General features: G+C 46.3%; 1 protein-coding gene across 2 annotated transcripts in view; it reads left to right on the forward strand.

The window, feature by feature from the left end:
• LOC143935253 (protein MTSS 1-like) overlaps positions 1-19,429 on the forward strand; it is a 185,492-nt gene that overhangs the window by 61,202 nt on the left and 104,861 nt on the right. For both annotated transcript variants that reach the window (XM_077458963.1, XM_077458964.1), the window contains exon 2: positions 4,320-4,381. In XM_077458963.1, the coding sequence (XP_077315089.1) occupies positions 4,320-4,381 (62 nt within the window). The remainder of the gene's footprint in view (positions 1-4,319; positions 4,382-19,429) is intronic.

Below are 19,429 nucleotides of genomic sequence, written 5' to 3' on the forward strand. Positions count from 1 at the left end.
ACGCTTTAAGTCTTCATTAGTAAGAGGAAATGACAGTTGGAAAAGTTTTTTTTTTTTCTTTTTTTTCTCTCTCGACATGCAGGAATGTAGTGCAGCTGCAGATGGCTGTTGGCTGTTCACAGTGTATTCTGGGTTCTGGGCTGGAATGTACTAGTGAAGCAGTTTATTGTCTTATGATGTGCTGGAACCATTGTGTTAACCTCTTGTTTGACATTACAGTAAAGTTCTCCATCAGCGGATTGGTTAGTGTCGCTGTATTTGTGTGGCGGATCATTGACATTTGTGTCATTTTACAGCTTCCTGTAGTGCACAAATGTTTGTGTAAAATATATTTTTAACCTGGCTGTGAAGAATCTGGAATGCAGTGAATTTTGGGGTGGATATTGGAGTGGAGTTTACTTGTTTGCTGTTGTCATGCCTTACATTGCTCCGTATTCCTTTACATGAGTCGGCTACAATGCACAATAAGTACGTTTTAGCCACATCTTAAACTGCGGAAATACAGCCATTAACCGCAATCCCCCCCCCATGACCAGGCTACTTTTTTTTTGCAATACGGCACTGCATTACTCTAACTGATAATTGTACAATCATGCAACATTGTTCCCCAATGAAATTTGTCCCATTTTCTCTCCCCCCCCCCCCCCCCCCCACAAATGGAGCTTTCTTTTGGTGATATTTGATCACCTCTGCGCTATAAACATAAGAAAAAAAAAAAGACCAACAATTTTTGGGGAAAAAACAAAACTTTTTTGCTTTCTGCTATAAAACTCATCCAATAAAAAAAAAAAAAAAAAAAAGGTGAAAAAAAATCTTACTCCTAGATCAATTTAGACCAATATGTGTTTAAAAAATTAAATATATATATAATAATAATTAATATATATATATATAAATACATTTTTTTTTATAAATATATTTTTAGACCAATATGTATTCTGAATAAAATAATATATATATTATTCAGAATACATATTGGTCTAAAAATATATTTATAAAAAAAAAAATATATATATATATATATATCTATCATACGTGTGTGTGTGTGTATATATACACACATACACTCTTCTCCCCCCCACACGCTATATATATATATATATATATATATATATAGCGTGTGGGGGGGAGAAGAGTGTATGTGTGTATATATACACGCACACGTATGATATATATATATATATATATATATATATATATATATATATATATATATATATATATATATATATATATATATAATATGATGTATATCTCTGGCGCCCAGCTGCCACCCTGTAACAGTAAATGCTATAGCGCGGTCAGCAAGTGGTTAAAAATAATAAATCCCAGCGTTGTTTCTGGGCATTATGTCAACCTTTTGAAGAGTGAGGGCCACTTAAGTGAGAAGCCGGCTTTCAGCAGTTGCCAGAGAAAAATGGAGAGGGTCGGTTCCTGTATAATCTGCCCCCACCACCCCTCCTGTCCAAGTGTAATACAGAATGTGACAGGGAGGCCCTGGAGTATGGGGCAAGGTTGCCACCATTGTGACCCCCTGACGCTAAACCAGTGGTTGGGGTTATGTGGTAAAAATTCATCTCAGCTATGGGGTTTTACCACCCCCCAAACCACAAATCTAAATGAGCCCCCTATAAGGCTGCTTTCACACTGCGCTGCAGTTTACCTGCAGCTTTTCCTGCGACTTGGTTGTGCTTAGGCGTAGACTTCTATTATTATATCTTGCGGGTGTGGTGCACTTTCCATTCAGGTTTGGCCCACCAAACCCGCAGGATAGAATAGAAGTGCGCTTCCCTGGTTTGAGGTCAAAGGGCCACATCAGAGTGCTACAAGGGCCACAGGTTGAGCACCCCTGGCATAATCTATGGGCTGATGAAGACAGGGTGGAGGTTGGAAAGGGTTGCCGCTGCCAGCAGAACGTACTTCTTTAGAAGGGAAGGTTCACTTGTGAGAGGTTATGTTGTAATGTGAACTTTGTAATGCTTTCTGCTTAAAACGAGCTGCTTGGTGAAATGATTTCATATGATCTGTTTATAAAATGATGATGAAAATAGTTGGGATATTGTAACGCAGCTTTTGGCAGAATTTGTTTTTTTTTTTAATCTGTAGTTTTGGGGGGAAAAATATTTTCATTAATGACTGTTAATAGATGTGTTGGAAGATTACATCTTGCAATTATACAGATACTTTCCAGTAATAGGAATTTAGAAACCGTAATCTCTAAAAATAGTTTCACGCCGTGTCCTGTTGGGGAGCTTTCCCTTCACTTCCTAACTTAAAGTGATATTAAAGGCTCTGTTTTTCTTTTTAGTAAACATAACAAACCTGTTATACTTACCTGCTCTGTGTAATGGTTTTACACAGAGCAGTCTCAATTTTCTTCCTCTTCTCAGGTTCCACGGCAACACTCTGCCCCCCCCCCCCCCCTGCCCCCTTTGAAGCGGCTTGATATGAGGGCACTGGTGCATGCACGCTCCCAAGCCTCACTCTGTGTGTCTATAAGACAACACAGAACAGGGCTCAGCCCACCCCCACTCCCTCCTCACTGGCTGCGATTGGCAGCCAATGGGCTCCCACTGCTCCAGTAAGGAGTGAGAGACTCGGTAGAGCGGCCGCTCTTGTGCACATCGCTGGATCTGGGTCAGGTAAGTATTGGGGGGGGGGGGGGGGGGCTGCGGCGGTAGCTACATACTGAAGGTTTCCTACCTGCATGCATTCTATGAAACTTTAAGGCTTTACAATCACTTTAAGCCAGACATAGATGGATCGACTTTCCACTGGTTCAACAGGGACCAGCCAAGATTCGATCCATCTCTTGCAAGGCTGGTTGTACTGAAGTTAATCCATTGATCAACTTTAGTTAAAGAAGCCTGTTAGATTTTTTTTTTCCTGTGATTACTGCCAGCAGCTACAGCTCCCTGACTGGGACCCAACACTGAATATGTTGGGGGAGGGGGGGGGATTGAGAGATTTGCAGAAAAAGAATCTATGGCTTGCTTAAAGTGTTACTAAACCCAGGAGCCTGTATTCACTATATCTGATGTCTTGCAGTACACAGAACACGGAAATTCAATAGTTTTAGTACACAGTAGAACCTTGGATTACGCGCATAATCCGAGTTTCCCCATAGAAGTCAATGGAAACCAACATAATTCGTACTGCATTGACTTCTATTGCATGCAATACCGCATGTTGCCAGAGGTCGTGGGGGGGGGGGGGGGGGGCGCCGGAGAGCTTCGTAAATACTCGGGGACAGCTCAGCTGAACTCGGAAAGGCTCGAGAACGGAGTATTTCTGAGTATTCCCAATTGATTCTGAGTATTTCCGAGCGGTTCTGAACAGTTCCGATTGTCACCAGCACGCCCGCACTTCTGGCCAAATGTACTCCACACCCCATTGGCTTGAATCCTGCTTGTTTTGTGAGACAACACTCGCAAACAGAGTCAGGATTAAAAAAAATAATTTGCTTGTCTTTCGAAAGACTCGTTAACCGCGTTACTCGTAAACCAAGGTTCCACTGTATATATTTAATATAAACTGCTAAATACCTTTTCTCATCAGCAGTATATAGCAGTCTTGTGACTTCTATCAGTGTCTGGTTAAAGCTTGCAGGCAGTTTTCAATCTACTCTGACCTATCGGGCTGCAGAACCCCTGACCCTCTGGACCAGGGTTTGGCAACCTTGGGCCCTCCAGCTGTTGTGGAACTAAATTTCCCATGAGGCATTGCAAGGCTGGCAGTTACAGTGACTCCCAGAGGCATGGTGGGACTTGTAGTTCTGCAACAGCTAGAGGGCCCCAGGTTGCCTACCCCTGCTCTGGACAGTACTGATTGGCCCTGTGCTGATCACATGCACTCTCCCAAGCAAAAAAAAAAAAAAACTCTCTAGCAACACACACCAAACTGAGCATGTGCAGCTTGTCCCCTAGCCTCTGTTCTACCAGGAGATGGCTTGGGGACTATAGAAGAATGGGAGAATCAGAAAAGACGGGATCAAACAGCCTTTTTACAAAATGCAGAAGATTAACCCCTTAGGTTCCACTGCATATACAGACTGATTTTACTGTTGTGGGTTTAGTAACACTTTAAGACAACAAGATATCCGTAGGTTCTAATTATTTATCACTTTACCAAAAAAATAAAAAGTAGGTGCTGGATGTACAATACTTTAACATTTGGATTGTTCTTTTTACTGCATCCCTGCTGGTTATTTGCATGATGCAAAGTTTGTAGTCTGCATTGTAATATTTAATAGGAGATTCTTCACATTGCGGTCTGTATCCCGACCCCTAATAATAATCATCCTTTTCTTTCTTTTATAGGCGAGTTATCCAACTTGGGAGGATTTTATTAGCAAAGCTATAAAACTGCAATCACAGTTAAGGTGAGTAATTATTATTATTTTTTTATATGTGTATTTAAAAGGCTTATATAAGTGTCTAAGAAAACATTAAATGAGGCGCTTAATACTTTACAATACTAGTCACACTAGCATAAGGAAGTCTCCCGGGGGCCGCACATCATTGTCTAAATATGAACATTTTGTTACACATTGTGGACAATCTCTGTCTCATATTTGGACTATTGTTCCTGGAGGGTGTCCACATTGATTGGTGGACTTTGAAGCCCATATTTTGGCTCCCCTCTTTGGCACTGAGGCCACTACTTGTGCATTATTCTGCTCCTGTCCAAGGAACAGTCTGGCTTTTCCTTCTCTTACTAGCAGACTGGGCTGGCCTGACCTATCTGTGTATAGATCCCTAAGGTGGTGTATTAGAACCGGTTTCCAGTGGGACGGTACCCTCTGAACCAGTTTCTAGATCCCTTATAAGAGGGAATTATCTCTTTGCCAGACAGTGAGGTCCGTTCTCTGTATTTGTCATCTGTAGAACCTTGACTGCATCCTGAAGAAGCCTAACGGTGAAACGCGTAGATACACAAGGGCTCACTGCACCAGTATACATGATTTTTTCAATTTTTTTTGTATTCTATTCATGTCATGTCTTTTTCAATAAATAGTGTTTATTTTCATACCTCTTCGTTGTTTCCTATGCCTTCGAAGTCTGACCTAGGTGTACTGTTATAGTACGAAATTTTTTCTTGTTCATTCCCTCAATTTATGGATGTGGCTATGTGAGTGCGTTCCTTTTCTGTTCGTTATTATGATTGGAGCTTTGTGACATGGTGCATTATCCTGCTGGAAGGAGCCATCAGAAGATGGGGACACTGTAGTCATAAAGGGATGGACATGGTCACCAACAATACTCACTTAGGCCGTGGTGTTTAAACAATGCTCAGTTGGAACTAAGGGGCCCAAAGTGTGCCAAGAAAATATCCCCCACACACCATTACACCACCAGCCTGAACCGGTGATACAAGGCAGGATGGATCCATGCTTTCATGTCGTTTACACCAAATTCTGACCCCACCACCTAAAATCAAATCTTATCAGAGTAGCTAATGCTTTTTCAATCTTCTATTGTTCAATTTTGCTGATCCTGTGCAAATCGTAAGCCTCAGTTTCCTGTTCTTGGCTGACAGAAGTGGCACCCGGTGTGGTCTTCTGCTGCTGTAGCCCATCTGCTTCAAGGTTCAATGTGTTGTGCGTTCAGAGATGGTATTCTCCATACCTTGGTTGTAACGAGCGGTTGTTTGAGTTATTGTTGCCTTTCCATCATCTCCAACCAGTTTGCCCATTCTCTGACATCCACAAGGCATTTTAGTCCATGCAACTGCCGCTTGCTGGACATTTTCTCTTTTTTTTTTTTTTTTTTTTTTTTTTTTTTCAAGCTCTTCTCTGTAAACCCGAGAGATGGTTTTGTGTGAAAATCCCAGTAGATCAACAGTTTTTGAAATACTCAGACCAGCCCGTCTGGCACCAACAACCATGCCACGTTCAAAGTCACTTAAATCCCCTTTCTTCCCCATTCTGATGCTCTGTTTGAACTTCAGCAAGTCGTCTTCACCATGTCTACAAGCCTAAATGCATTGAGCTGCTGCCATGTGATTGGCTGATTTAGCGTTAATTTGTGTTTACCAAGCAATTGAACAGGTGTACCTAATAAAGTGGCTGGTGAGTGAAGTTTTCCTTTAATAAACTATGACTGCTATTTTGGCTATCAGGAAATTGGAATGGATTTGGGAACGCGACCCATCCAGAACACATAAAGACTGGTTCCAGGCATTACACGGGCCGTTTAGGAAGTAATAGAATTCAATCAGGAGAACTCCACCCTGCTATAGACTGCTGCTGGAGGTGTGCACTTATTTCCTGTGTTATGGAGAATTCGCATAGCAAGAGGTGAAGGCTCGTCTGACCGATTAAACATGAATCCAGTCAAGGCCTTTGGAGAGATTGAAAGTTCTTGTCTATGGCATTCAGCTTCTTGGATTTTGTTCGTTTTGTTATTCACGCTTATCTCCTCCTCCTCCTCCTCCTCCTCCTCCTCCTCCAATGTCACTTTGTCCCTCTTCGTATTTTGAGAGTTCTTATCCAGAGCCTGGAACGGTATCTTCTGTCTGCACTTTCTCACACAGGCGGCTGTGGCCAGGATTTCATAGGGCGGGTTTCGTCAAAATACGACACGCCGCAATTCTCTTAAGTCTCCATTCACATTAGCACCTCTCCAAAGTCACGCGATTTGCGGTGCAACTTTGGAGCATCGTTTGGTGGGACTTTGATTAGACTTTACATTTTCTGGAACAAAGTTGCATCACAAAGTCGCACCAAAGTAGTGCAGTCACTTTTTCAAAGTCGCTGTGGCTTGAATGGGTACCATTGAAAGGAATGGGCTGCGACTTGTCATGTGATTGACAGCTGTGTGGCTAGTGGAGTAAGTGTGAATGAAGCCTCCAGAAAGAAAATGACACATCATCCTAAAAATGATCTTTTAGTAAGAATGCTCAAAAACAAGCTGCCTAAAGAGGACTGTTCTCATTTTTTCCCACATTGACAGTAAGGGCTCATTGGGCGTAAAATACTCTGCGTTCGTAACCGTAGTTGCAGCAGTTTTATATTTTGTGAGCCCATGGTTGTAGAACTTTGCTGACTACTGATAGGACCCTTGACGCCTAGCATCCTTGACTGCTAGAATGCAGGCAGTCCGTGCCACATAGCAACCTTGGTTCCTAGGGTGCAGGCAGTCCCTGCCACTTCACATCCCTGGTTTCTAGGACACAGGCGGCCCCTACCAACTAGCATCCCTGGTTTCTAGGACACAGGCGGTCCCTACCAACTAGCATCCCTGGTTTCTAGGATACAGGAGGTCCCTACCAACTAGCATCCCTGGTTTCTAGGACACAGGCGGTCCCTACCAACTAGCATCCCTGGTTTCTAGGACACAGGCGGTCCCTACCAACTAGCATCCCCGGTTTCTAGGACACAGGAGGTCCCTACCAACTAGCATCCCTGGTTTCTAGGACACAGGAGGTCCCTACCAACTAGCATCCCTGGTTTCTAGGACACAGGAGGTCCCTACCAACTAGCATCCCTGGTTTCTAGGACACAGGAGGTCCCTACCAACTAGCATCCCTGGTTTTTTGGACACAGGAGGTCCCTACCAACTAGCATCCCTGGTTTTTTGGACACAGGAGGTCCCTACCAACTAGCATCCCTGGTTTTTTGGACACAGGAGGTCCCTACCAACTAGCATCCCTGGTTTCTAGGACACAGGTGGTCGACATTGTAAAGTTACTGACTTTGAAAACTTTCCAGCCCAAGAAGTCCAGCTCTGTCTTTCTAGAATCCAAAAATTCCATTGGTCTTTTTGTTTTTGGGCCGTCATCTTGGATTCGGGAGCTCTCTGTGACTTTTCGATCAACCTATCCCTTACAGTGCAAGTACGAGATTTGCTAACTGGTGAAGACTGTTCTAAAGCTTCCTGGGATATGTGACCTAGAAGTGTGGGGGGGGGGGGAGGGATTGAAGGCTATGTCATCATTGCCTCGGCGAGGAATGAGGAAGTGGGGGGGAGCCTAAAAAAATGTACTTGCTATCCAAAATCAATCCAAATGTGTGATAGGAAGGTGGGAGGCTTAGGGTGATGTGATAACTTAAAGTAGTTGTAAATCTTAGGTTTTGTTCATATTTCAGGTCTACAGTGCCTTGCAAAAGTATTCACCCCCTTGCCATTTTTCATATTTTGTTGCCTCACGACCTGGAATTAACATGGATTGTTTGAGGATTTAAATAATTTAATTTACAGAATGTGCCCACAACTTTGGCAGGGTATTGGCAGAGTAAGGAGGGATGCCTGTGACTGCAATTGTCACAGAGCAGCGCTGTGGGCACTACAGATGCAGCCCACAGCACTGCTGCCATCCGATTTCTCCCCTCCACTGTACAGATCAGTACACAGAGGGGAGAGAGGAACTGGGTCATCATGGTGCCGGTTTGTTTACAGGTGATCACTCTGTCATTTGACGGAGCGATCGCATTGTAAATGCCGACGGGTGCACCAAGATGGCCGCCGCTCGGGAACTAGGCCGAAGCTGTGGCCTTTCCTAAGGCCGAGACTGCGGAGCGCTCCGCGGGTGCCGATCCGAACAGGGTGACCCGTTCGGATCACGGATCGGTGACGATCCGTTGCACCCCTACCGGTCCGTGAGTTTTGGTGTGCGGCCGTCTCTTGCCAGGTTTGCTGTTGTGCTTTCCATATGGTTATGATGGATTTGATGGTGCTCCTAGGGATCATTAAAGATTTGGATATTTTTTTTTATAACCTAACCCTGACTTATGCTTCTCAACAACATTGTCCCTTACTTGTTTGGAGAGTTCCTTGGTCTTCATGGAAGTGTTTGGTTAGTGGTGCCTCTTGCTTAGGTGTTGCAGCCTCTGGGGCCTTTCAAAACAAAGGGGGTGAATAAATACGCACATGCCAATGATCAGTGTTTAATTTCTGAAAAATAGTTTTATGTATATATTTTTCAAATTTTACTTCACCAACTTGGACTATTATGTTCTGATCCATCACATATAATTCAGATTAAATAAACAATGAACTAAAGGCTGTAATAACAAAATAGGTAAAACGCCAAGGGGTGTGAATACTTTTGCAAGGCACGGTATCTCTCTATAGCAGTGGTCTCCAAACTGCGGCCCTTTGCCTGCTTTTATCCGGCCCTTGGGGCATTATTCTCCTATTTTCAGCAACAGAGGCGCTTAGTTCTTGCCCCTGACAATGGGGCGCGGTTGCTCCCACTGACGCCAGCAATGGGGCGCGGTTGCTCCCACTGACGCCAGCAATGGGGCGCGGTTGCTCCCACTGACGCCAGCGCACTTTACTATCCTCCCAACATTAGGGGGGGCAGACTGTGACCAGTGGGAGAAGAAAGTGGCACTTTTGTTTAGAAAGTTTGGAGACCCCTGCTCTATAGTGTGTACTTGTCTCAATCTAGAGCATTAAAGAGGGAGTCCACTGGGAAAAAAAATTATTAAAAGCCAGCAGCTATAAATACTACAGCTACTGACTTTTAATAAATGGACACTCGCCTGTCCCAGGGTCCAGCTATGTCAGCAGCGGAGATCGATCGCTCGGCTGCTGCCGCCGCCATTCTCGCTGCAGCTTCACTTCCCGGTTCCCTACTGCGCATGCGCGAGTCGTGCAGCGCAATGGGAATGGTCTGCGCTGTTTCTGGGACCAGTGTATGTCCCAGCAGACAGCACGGCGGGACAGGAAGAAGCATAGACTCCCGTGGGAGTCTATGCCCGGAAGTGGGTGCAAATACCTGTCTTAGACGGGTATCTGCACTCCCCTCCCCCTGAAAGGTGGCAACTGTGACACCGGAGGGGGGGGGGGGTTCCGATGAGCGGAAGTTCCACTTTAGGGTGGAACTCTGCTTTGAGTGTCTTTTCTGTCTGCTGCCTCCTTCCTCTTTCAGCACAAGTCACTTCTAACGAGTTTTTCTGACACCACGCGAAAATGGTGACAGGGGGGAGCTCCAGCACACAGCCTATGATTTGTCAGGCTCAGCTCTGCCTTCCCTCCAGTGAGCTCTGCATTTTCCTCACAGAGTGTGTAATTTCAGCTCTCCGTCCCCTTTTTTATTTCTGAACGCTCAGACAAGCATTATAAATTCAGCCTTTGAACGGATGTAGAGAAGAGAGAACCTCAGACGGATGCAACTTCTGTAGGAGGATGGTTTCATCTCCTGGGGCCAGTCGCTTCACTGGGTATATGGAAGGGTTTACAAGTGCTTTAAGGTATGAGTATCAAGTTGTACAGAAAGTGTTAGGATTTGCTTATTACTTTGGCAGCCTATATGACTGCATCTGTTTGCTGATAGTAGGTGACTGTGATCTCCCGTAGTTTTCATGCAAACCACAACATGGCCATCTACGCCTACCCCCTGTGCGGATGCTTGCAGTCCAGAACCGTACAAAACAATTCTGCATTTACAGATGATCTCAGAGCACTCTGAGGAGGAAATCTGTAGGAAGACGTCTCCTGTTCTACATTTGCCCTGACACAGGCATTCCATGTATGTGAAACGTGCTATTTGCAGTCATTTTCCCCACTGATGATTGGTTTAGCTTCATAATTGAGCTTGTGGTGAGCCAGTGAAAGGCAGGGAATTCCTGTCACACTGGCATTATGGTTTTTGTTTGGCTCCATCTTGTTCGCCTTGGAGAAAAAAAAATTAAAAAATGGCAACCTTCCAGAGGAAGTAAATGTAAAAATAGCTCTTTTAAGATTCGTAATAAATACTTGTACTCTTCCTTGTGCTACATGTTGCATCGTTATAGTTTCTTCTAGTATGTTATCATTTTTTTTTGTCACGCTCTTTTTTTTTTTTCATGTTGGTGGAATGTAAGAAAAAAAATGTAGAATGAGAATATGGATATTTTCAAACTCAAAGAGCCCTTTAATACCAGGCCATTGCAGTAATGCACATAGGATTACGAGCGTAATTCGTTCCAGAAGCATGCTTGTAATCCAAAGAACTCGTATATCAAAGCGAGTTTCCCCATAAGAAATAATGGAAACTCAGATGATTTCGTTCCACAACCACTGCTGGTGTATGCAGCACTGCAGGTGGCCGGAGGTGTGGGGACACTGGTGTATGCAGCACTGTAGGTGGCCGGAGGTGTGGGGACACTGGTGTATGCAGCACTGTAGGTGGCCGGAGGTGTGGGGACACTGGTGTATGCAGCACTGTAGGTGGCCAGAGGTGTGGGGACACTGGTGTATGCAGCACTGTAGGTGGCCAGAGGTGTGGGGACACTGGTGTATGCAGCACTGTAGGGGGCCAGAGGTGTGGGGATGCTGGTGTATGCAGCACTGTAGGGGGCCAGAGGTGCGGGGACGCTGGTGTATGCAGTACTGTATGTGGTCAGAGGAGTGGGGACGCTGGTGTGTGCAGTACTGTATGTGCCAGAGGTGTGGGGACGCTGGTGTGTGCAGTACTGTATGTGGCCAGAGGTGTGGGGGGGGGGGGGGGGTGCTGGTGTGTGCAGTACTGTATGTGGCCAGGGGTGCGGGGAACGCTGGTGTATGCAGTACTGTATGTGGCCAGGGGTGCGGGGAACGCTGGTGTATGCAGCACTGTAGGTGGCTGGGGGTGTGGGGACGCTGGTGTATGCAGTACTGTATGTGGCCAGAGGTGTGGGGATGCTGGTGTATGCAGCACTGTAGGGGGCCGGAGGTGCGGGGACACTGGTGCATGCAGCACTGTAGGGGGCCGGAGGTGCGGGGACACTGGTGTATGCAGCACTGTAGGGGGCTGGAGGTGTGGGGACACTGGTGTATGCAGCACTGTAGGTGGCCGGAGGTGTGGGGACACTGGTGTATGCAGCACTGTAGGTGGCCGGAGGTGTGGGGACACTGGTGTATGCAGCACTGTAGGGGGCCAGAGGTGTGGGGACACTGGTGTATGCAGCACTGTAGGGGGCCAGAGGTGTGGGGATGCTGGTGTATGCAGCACTGTAGGGGGCCAGAGGTGCGGGACGCTGGTGTATGCAGTACTGTATGTGGTCAGAGGAGCGGGGACGCTGGTGTGTGCAGTACTGTATGTGGCCAGAGATGTGGGGGGGGGGGGGGGGTGGTGTGTGCAGTACTGTATGTGGCCAGGGGTGCGGGGAACGCTGGTGTATGCAGTACTGTATGTGGCCAGGGGTGCGGGGAACGCTGGTGTATGCAGTACTGTATGTGGCCAGGGGTGCGGGGACGCTGGTGTATGCAGTACTGTATATGGCCAGAGGTGCGGAGGGTACTGGTGTATGCAATTCTGTGTGGCCAGAGCTGCGGGGACGCTGGTGTATGCAATACTTTGTGGTCAGAGGTGTGGGGGCGCTGGTGTATGCAGTACTGTATGTGGCCAGAGGTGCGGGGGTGCTGGTGTGTGCAGTACTGTATGTGGCCAGAGGTGTGGGGGTGCTGGAGACACTCGGACACTTTTGGATGCACGCTACACCCACCTCACCCAACTGGGAGTGCCTCAGAGCGTCTCCAAGTTCTCCAGGAAGCGCTGGGAGCCACCAGCGCCCCCGGACCTCTGACCACATACAGTAATATATACACCAGCGGCTTCAGTCCTGCTCGTCTTGCGAGACAGCGCTTGCAAATCAAGTCAGGATATAAATAAAAATATAAAGCTCGTTTTGCAAAACGCTCATATACCACGTTACTTGCAAACCGAGGTAGCACTGTATTACCAAAAGCATTGTGACGCCTGCCTTTACACGCATATGAACGTTAATGGCGTCTTAGTCCGTAGAGTTCAATATTGAGTTGGCCCTCCCTTTGCAGCTATAACCGCTATAACTCTTCTGGGAAGGCCGTCCACAAGGTTTAGGAGTGTGTCTATGGGAATGTCTGACCATTCTTCCAGAAGTGCATTTGTGAGGTCAGGCACTGATGTGGATCAGAAGGCCTGGCTCTCAGTCTCCACTCTAATTCATCCCAAAGGTGTTCTCTATCAGGTTGAGGTCAGGACTCTGCGTAGGCCAGTCAAGTTCTTCCACTCCAAACCTCATCCATTACACACCAGAAAGCACAGGAGTTAATGGGCCTTAAATGTTGACTTCTTGTCCCTTTTTGACATGTTCCTTCTGACACCCATTACTTGCATAGGAGTGAGGCAGAATGACAAAGTGTGAAGAAATGGCCTAAATGGGGACCCAGACAGCAAAGGGGAGAATAAAGCTAAAATACTTTCAGTGCTTCGAAAGAGGGGCCACATAGATTCTTGTATTGTTCAGGGTACCTGAGCATCTGCTCCTCAACAATTGTGGAATCTTGGTGTACTCTGATGTCGTCTATCGTGACCCGCAACCAGTGGTGTATTTTTTATTTTTATTTTGCCGCCCTAGGTAAGGCTAAAATCGGTTGCCCAACCAACCCCTTCCTGTTTAAACTCCGCTTTTCCTCTTTAGGCTTCTCCAAGAGAGAGAGATGGGGGCTCCCTACCCCCCCCCCATACTACATCAGAAGGTTCCCCCTCCCACCACAAAAAAACACACCAGACTCTCACTTTCCACAGCCCATCGGCTCCTTTTTACCAGCCGTGTGTAGCGAGGCTGCCAAGGCACGATCACAGTTTGGGACTCCGACCTGCTCTGCTGCACCGCATACTAGCTCATTATGAAATACTTACCTTAGAATGAGGCCCTGATATCTCCGACGATCCACGCCGAGTGGCTGACCTGTTCCCTCGGAGCGTCTTCTGGATATCGCGGCTCCGGCGATGTAAGTGGCCCGGAGCCACGATATCATCACCACTCCTGCACATGCGCGCGGGAGATTTCTTTCCAGCAAAGTCCGGCATCTGCCGGGCTTTCAGCCGAAAGTCCCCTGTGTGCATGCGCCGCTGCAGTCAGTGGCTCATTGCGAGGGTAATATCTCCTAAACCGTACAGGTTTAGGAGATTTTTTTTTTTACCTACAGGTAAGCTTCATTATAGGTTTACCTGTAGGTAAAAGTAAAAAAAAAAAAACACTATACAACCGCTTTAATCGTGGCTCGATGTTTAGGGTTATCTTTAACGCAGGGCAAAAGGGCAGCTGCCCCGGGCCCAGTCATTGTTGTGGGGCCCAAAGCAGCTGCCCCTTGAGTTCCTTGCTACCTGCAAAGAGTTGATAAGTGGTTTTGGGGTGGGGGGCTAAGAAAATGTTTTGCCCAGAGCCCAATCGATATTAGACAGTCCTGCCAATGTTTATAAAGCAGAGTCGTCCTGATACTAATAGCTTAACAAAGTGGGCGGTGTGTATTGGACACAGGCAGCATCTATTAAGTGGGTCAGGCGGAAAGTCATTCACCGTCCGCCAAAACAGGAATCCCATGACAGCCTGCAGCCTTCAGCATCTTGACTGGGATTAATTTAGAGATGGAAAAGCGATCAGAGACCTTGGAAGATATCATCTGTTTGCACTTACTGTATGTACTTCACTTCATTAAAGTTCCCCATATACCGGCACTTCAGAACTCTGAGTACTTCTTTAATTTTTTACTTTATGTTGGATTGTACTTTGACGTGTTCGCATGCTGGCATTGACACATGGACCTCATTCAGGCTTCAGCTCTTAAAGTGGACACTAAACTATATCCTTATTCTCCAAAATAAAAGTCCTTACGCATCTGCTGCATAATGGCCTTGTTATCTATTTCTTATGATTTTTTTTCTTTTTTTTTTTTACCTCCCTTATTATGTCCTCACTGAGCCGTCTCCCTTTTCCCCTTGCTTAGGTTTGTTTGGAATGAGCAGTGCATGTTGGTTGCAGCCATGTGAAATGTTCTATACGTGTTGCACATCCCATAATTTATCTCAGGAGTGAGCAAGAGAGGGGTGCCTACGTTCCTATACACAGTGGGACCATGGAGAACAAACGTTGCCACCCTCACAGCAGCCTAAAAATTTGGAGAGATCAAAAAAGTAACTTTTTTGAGTTGAGGGTGCATACTTGAATAGATTTTTATTTTTTAAACCAGAATGTAGAGTTGCTTTAACCACGTGCCGACCAGCCGCCGCAGTTGCATGGCACGGCTGGGCGAAACGACGTTATGCAACGTCGCTTCGCCCTGTGGCCACTAGGGAGCGTGCGCGCCGCCGGAGACGCGCGCATGCTCACGCCCCCCCCCCCCCTCCGAGCCGATGCGAGTGCCCAGCAGCCTCGATCAACTCCAGGCTCCCGCGGTCGCCGCTGAGAGACGGAACTGTGTGTGTAAACAGTTTCCGGTTCTCTGAGGGGAGAACTGACAGATCGTCTGTTCATACAGAGTATGAATAGCGATCTGTTGCCTTCCCTGCACAGTCCCCATCACCCTTCAGTTAGAACACAAACTAGGACAGACTTAACCCCTTCACTGCCCCCTAGTGTTAACCCCATCACCGCCAGTGACATTCTTGCAGTAATCGGTGCATTTTTAATCGCACTGATCACTGTTTTTAAATGGCAATGGTCCCATAAATGTGTCAGAATTCTCCGATCTGTCCACCATAATGTCGCAGTCCCGATAAAAATCACACTTCGCCACCATTACTAATATACTGGATAAGGACACCTACCTGTCCAGGGATCCCGCAATGTCGGCAGCCCTAGCTGATTCATCAGCCGGCTCTGGGTGCAGGCGCCAGCATCTGTAGTAGGGGAAACGGGAAGTGAAGCCTTGCAGCGTTTTCAATGCGTTTAGCCACGTTTGGCATTTTTTTATTCCCAAAAGTTCCTCTCGTGAACATGACTGTCTCTAAACTCTGTCTCTAAACTGGGCATGAGACCTTATTGTCCACCAATGTAAATCTTCTGACTTTTACATTAGTGGTGCACGGAAATGAAAATTTGGGACGGAAACCAAAAATTCCGGATGCACTTTGCCGAAAACCGAAATGGACAGGTTTAAAAAAATCTATTTTATTCTATATAGTTGTATTATATTAGACTTTTTAATTAACATCATGAATTTTAAATGAATATGGATTTATTTACTTCCTTTATTGGCACCTTTTCGGCTGATAGGCTGCTTTCACACTGAGCAGCTTTTGAAGAGCTTAACCGTTAACACGGTTAAAAAAAAAATCCTGCTTGCCGCATTTTGGTGCATATTTGGTCAGTTAAAAAAAAGCGCAATGCTGCATTAGTAATGAAACGCTCTTGTGTTGCACTTTTTTTTTTTTTTTCCTCTTTTTTTTTTTTTTTTTTGTCGCACGACCTATAAAAAAATGCACCGTAAACTCGGTAAAACCTCTGAAAAATCATGTACGTTTTTCGCAGCCATTATTATTTATTTTTCCTATTTTCGGCCGATCTTAGTGCATCCCCTACTTTAGATGAGCCTATAACCTCCGCTTGGGTATCAGAGTTGACGTTTGACAGTTGCTAATCTACCCGATCTTCAGCTACCTGACCTGGTAGTAACAATGGTAGTTTTGTGGCTCCTGAGTGTGCATAACTGTACCGAATAATGAAGTCCAATAGATGTTTACAGTAGTTCATACTTCACCCTGTTACAAGCCATCATTTCGGTAAGACCCATTTCACACTGGGGTGCTTTGCAGGCGCTACAGTGCTAAAAATAGCGCCTGCAAAGCACCCTGAAAAAAGCCGCTCCATTCACTCCAGTGTGAGAGCCCCGAGGGCTTTCACACTGGAGCGGTGCACTGGTTGGACGGAAAAAAAAAGTCCTAGCGGCATCTTTGGAGTGCTATGTACACCGCTCCTCCACCGCTCCCGCCCATTGAAATCAATGGGGCAGCGCGGCTATACCACTATACTGCAGGTGGTTTTAACCCTTTTTCGCCCGCTAGCGGGGGTTAAAGGCTAGCGGCCGAATATTCCCGCAAATATGACGGTAAAGCACCGTTAAAAATATTGGCGCTTTACCGCCAACGGACCTACCGCTGCCCCAGTGTGAAAGGGCCCTAAAGGTGGAGCTGCACCTGTTTCATGACATGCTTACTTTAAAGGGAAAGGTCTGCTCCTTGGATGGCTGCCCGGATTACCCAACTATAACACATCACTGAACTCCTAGGCAGCGATCAGCAGGCCGCCAATGCTCCGATTACTTTGAATTTATGAAATTGTGATGCCGTAAGCGCAGGGCGAAGGACATCATTGACTTTATCATTTTAAACTGATTGGTGTGTCTGCAGACAAGCCAGATGCAGGTAACATGCGGTGAAAGCAGCTGTCCTGTATGACGGCGGGGAGGCTGGATGAACACCAGACACTGTCAAGGGAGTCGGTTTCCTATCATTGCAGACTTTGCACTGTTAAAGTAAACATTTAATGCAAAGAACCGAAAATAAAACAGATGGTAATCTGTATGTAAAGAGAATTCATCTTGTGACGCAAGTGTTGTAAAGCACTTGAGCTGACATACGTTTTTATAATGCATTGGGTTGGCGTGTGTTGTATTCCCAAAATTATATTTTCTTTTTGTTTTCTTTAACACACAGTGACATGTGTTAGTGCATTTTGCAGCCTTTTCCTTGCTGTGTGTTCCGTTTTCACCCAGCACACATCAAATCCGCGCTTGGGCCTTTTGGAAGAAATGGATTCCAGCTAGTCATGGCGTTCCCTGCGTTGAGAAACAACTCTATGGATGTTGTGTGGATGGGCCCTAAAGTGACTATTTTTCATTTTTGATAGTGGTGAGAGGTTAGAAGCCCTGTCTTTGTAATGCTGTTTGTGTCTCTTCTGGGTGGACAGTGTTGATTTTGGCGTAAAATTTTGATTTAGTTTTAGTCGTTCTCTTTTGACTAAAATGCCACTTTAGTCGCATTTTAGTCAGATGCAATTGTTTTCGTCAAACTTATTCAACTGGTTAAATTGTAAAGCATTATTTAACCATTTCTTTCAAATTTCCAAACTCCTATATACCCCTGGAGTGAAAAAAATTAATCTAATATTTATGGTATTCTGGTTTGAACAAACTACACAGGTACTCTGGATGGTGGTCTGAGGAGGCCTGTAATGTTGCACGGTGGTCTGAGGAGGCCTGTAATGCTGCACAGTGCTCTGGACGATGGTCTAAGGAGGCCTGTAATGCTGCACAGTGCTCTGGACGGTGGTCTGAGGAAACCTGGATTGCTGCACAGTGCTCTGAGAAGCCTGTAATGTTGCATAGTGGTCTGAGGAGGCCTGTAATGCTGCACAGTGCTCTGGACGGTGGTCTGAGAGGCCTATAATACTTTACACTGGTCTGGGCGGTAGTCTGAGGAGGCCTGTAATGCTGGACGATGATCTGAGGAAGCCTGTAATGCTGCACGGTGCTCAGGACGGTGGTCTGAAGACACCTGTAATGCTGCACAGTTGTCTGATGTGGCCTGTAATGCTGCACAGTGCTCTGGACTATGGTCTGATGTGGCCTGTAATGCTGCACAGTGGTCTGATGTGGCCTGTAATGCTGCACAGTGCTCTGCACTATGGTCTGTTGTGGCCTGTAATGCTGCACAGTGCTCTGGACTATGGTCTGATGTGGCCTGTAATGCTGCACAGTGGTCTGATGTGGCCTGTAATGCTGCACAGTGCTCTGCACTATGGTCTGTTGTGGCCTGTAATGCTGCACAGTGGTCTGATGTGGCCTGTAATGCTGCACAGTGGTCTGATGTGGCCTGTAATGCTGCACAGTGCTCTGGACTGTGGTCTGAGGAGGCCTGTAATGGTGCACAGTGCTCTGGACGGTGGTCTGAAGAAGCCTGCAGTGCTGTACAGTGCTCTTGACAGTGGTCTGAGAGGCCTATAATACTGTACACTGGTCTGGGTGGTAGTCTGATGTGGCCTGTAATGCTGCACAGTGCTCTGGACTGTGGTCTGAGGAGGCCTGTAATGCTGCACAGTGCTCTGGACTGTGGTCTGAGGAGGCCTGTAATGCTGCACAGTGCTCTGGACTGTGGTCTGAGGAGGCCTGTAATGCTGCACAGTGCTCTGAGGAGGCCTGTAATGCTGCACAGTGCTCTGGACTGTGGTCTGAGGAGGCCTGTAATGCTGCACAGTGCTCTGGATGGTGATATGAGAGGATGCCTGTAATGTACATACTCCACAGTGCTCTGGGCGGTCTGAGGAGGAGCTCCAAGGAAACCGGAGGTCCACGTGGGTGATCATAGCTCCCTCAAAGTTTCATTGGTTGACTAAAATGGAATTGATGAAAATGTGGGGTACTTTTCGTTTTGGTCACTGGAAATATGCCGCTGATGAAAATGACGAAAATATTTTCAACAAAATTAACACGCTGTGGGTGGAGTGGCCCTCTTTCCCTTCTGGGCACCACAGACACAAAGTCTGAAAGTGAGGAAAATCCAACATTTTAAGGAGGAGTTCCAGTCATTTTTGTGTTTTATTAAAAGTCAGTTACAAAAACCGCATCCAAGGCAGGCAAACAGCCCTGCAGATGGTTATATGCTTGTGTGAAAACCTAACCCTCCATAGACTTGAATGGGACCATTCTTTTAGCTCTAATGTGAACGTTCAGTCATATTGAAGACGTGGGGAGTGTTTTTA

This window comes from Lithobates pipiens, unplaced genomic scaffold, assembly GCF_037356315.1.
Source record: "Lithobates pipiens isolate NorthernLeopardFrog02 unplaced genomic scaffold, aLitPip1_a1.2 Scaffold_28, whole genome shotgun sequence".
NCBI lineage: Eukaryota > Metazoa > Chordata > Amphibia > Anura > Ranidae > Lithobates > Lithobates pipiens.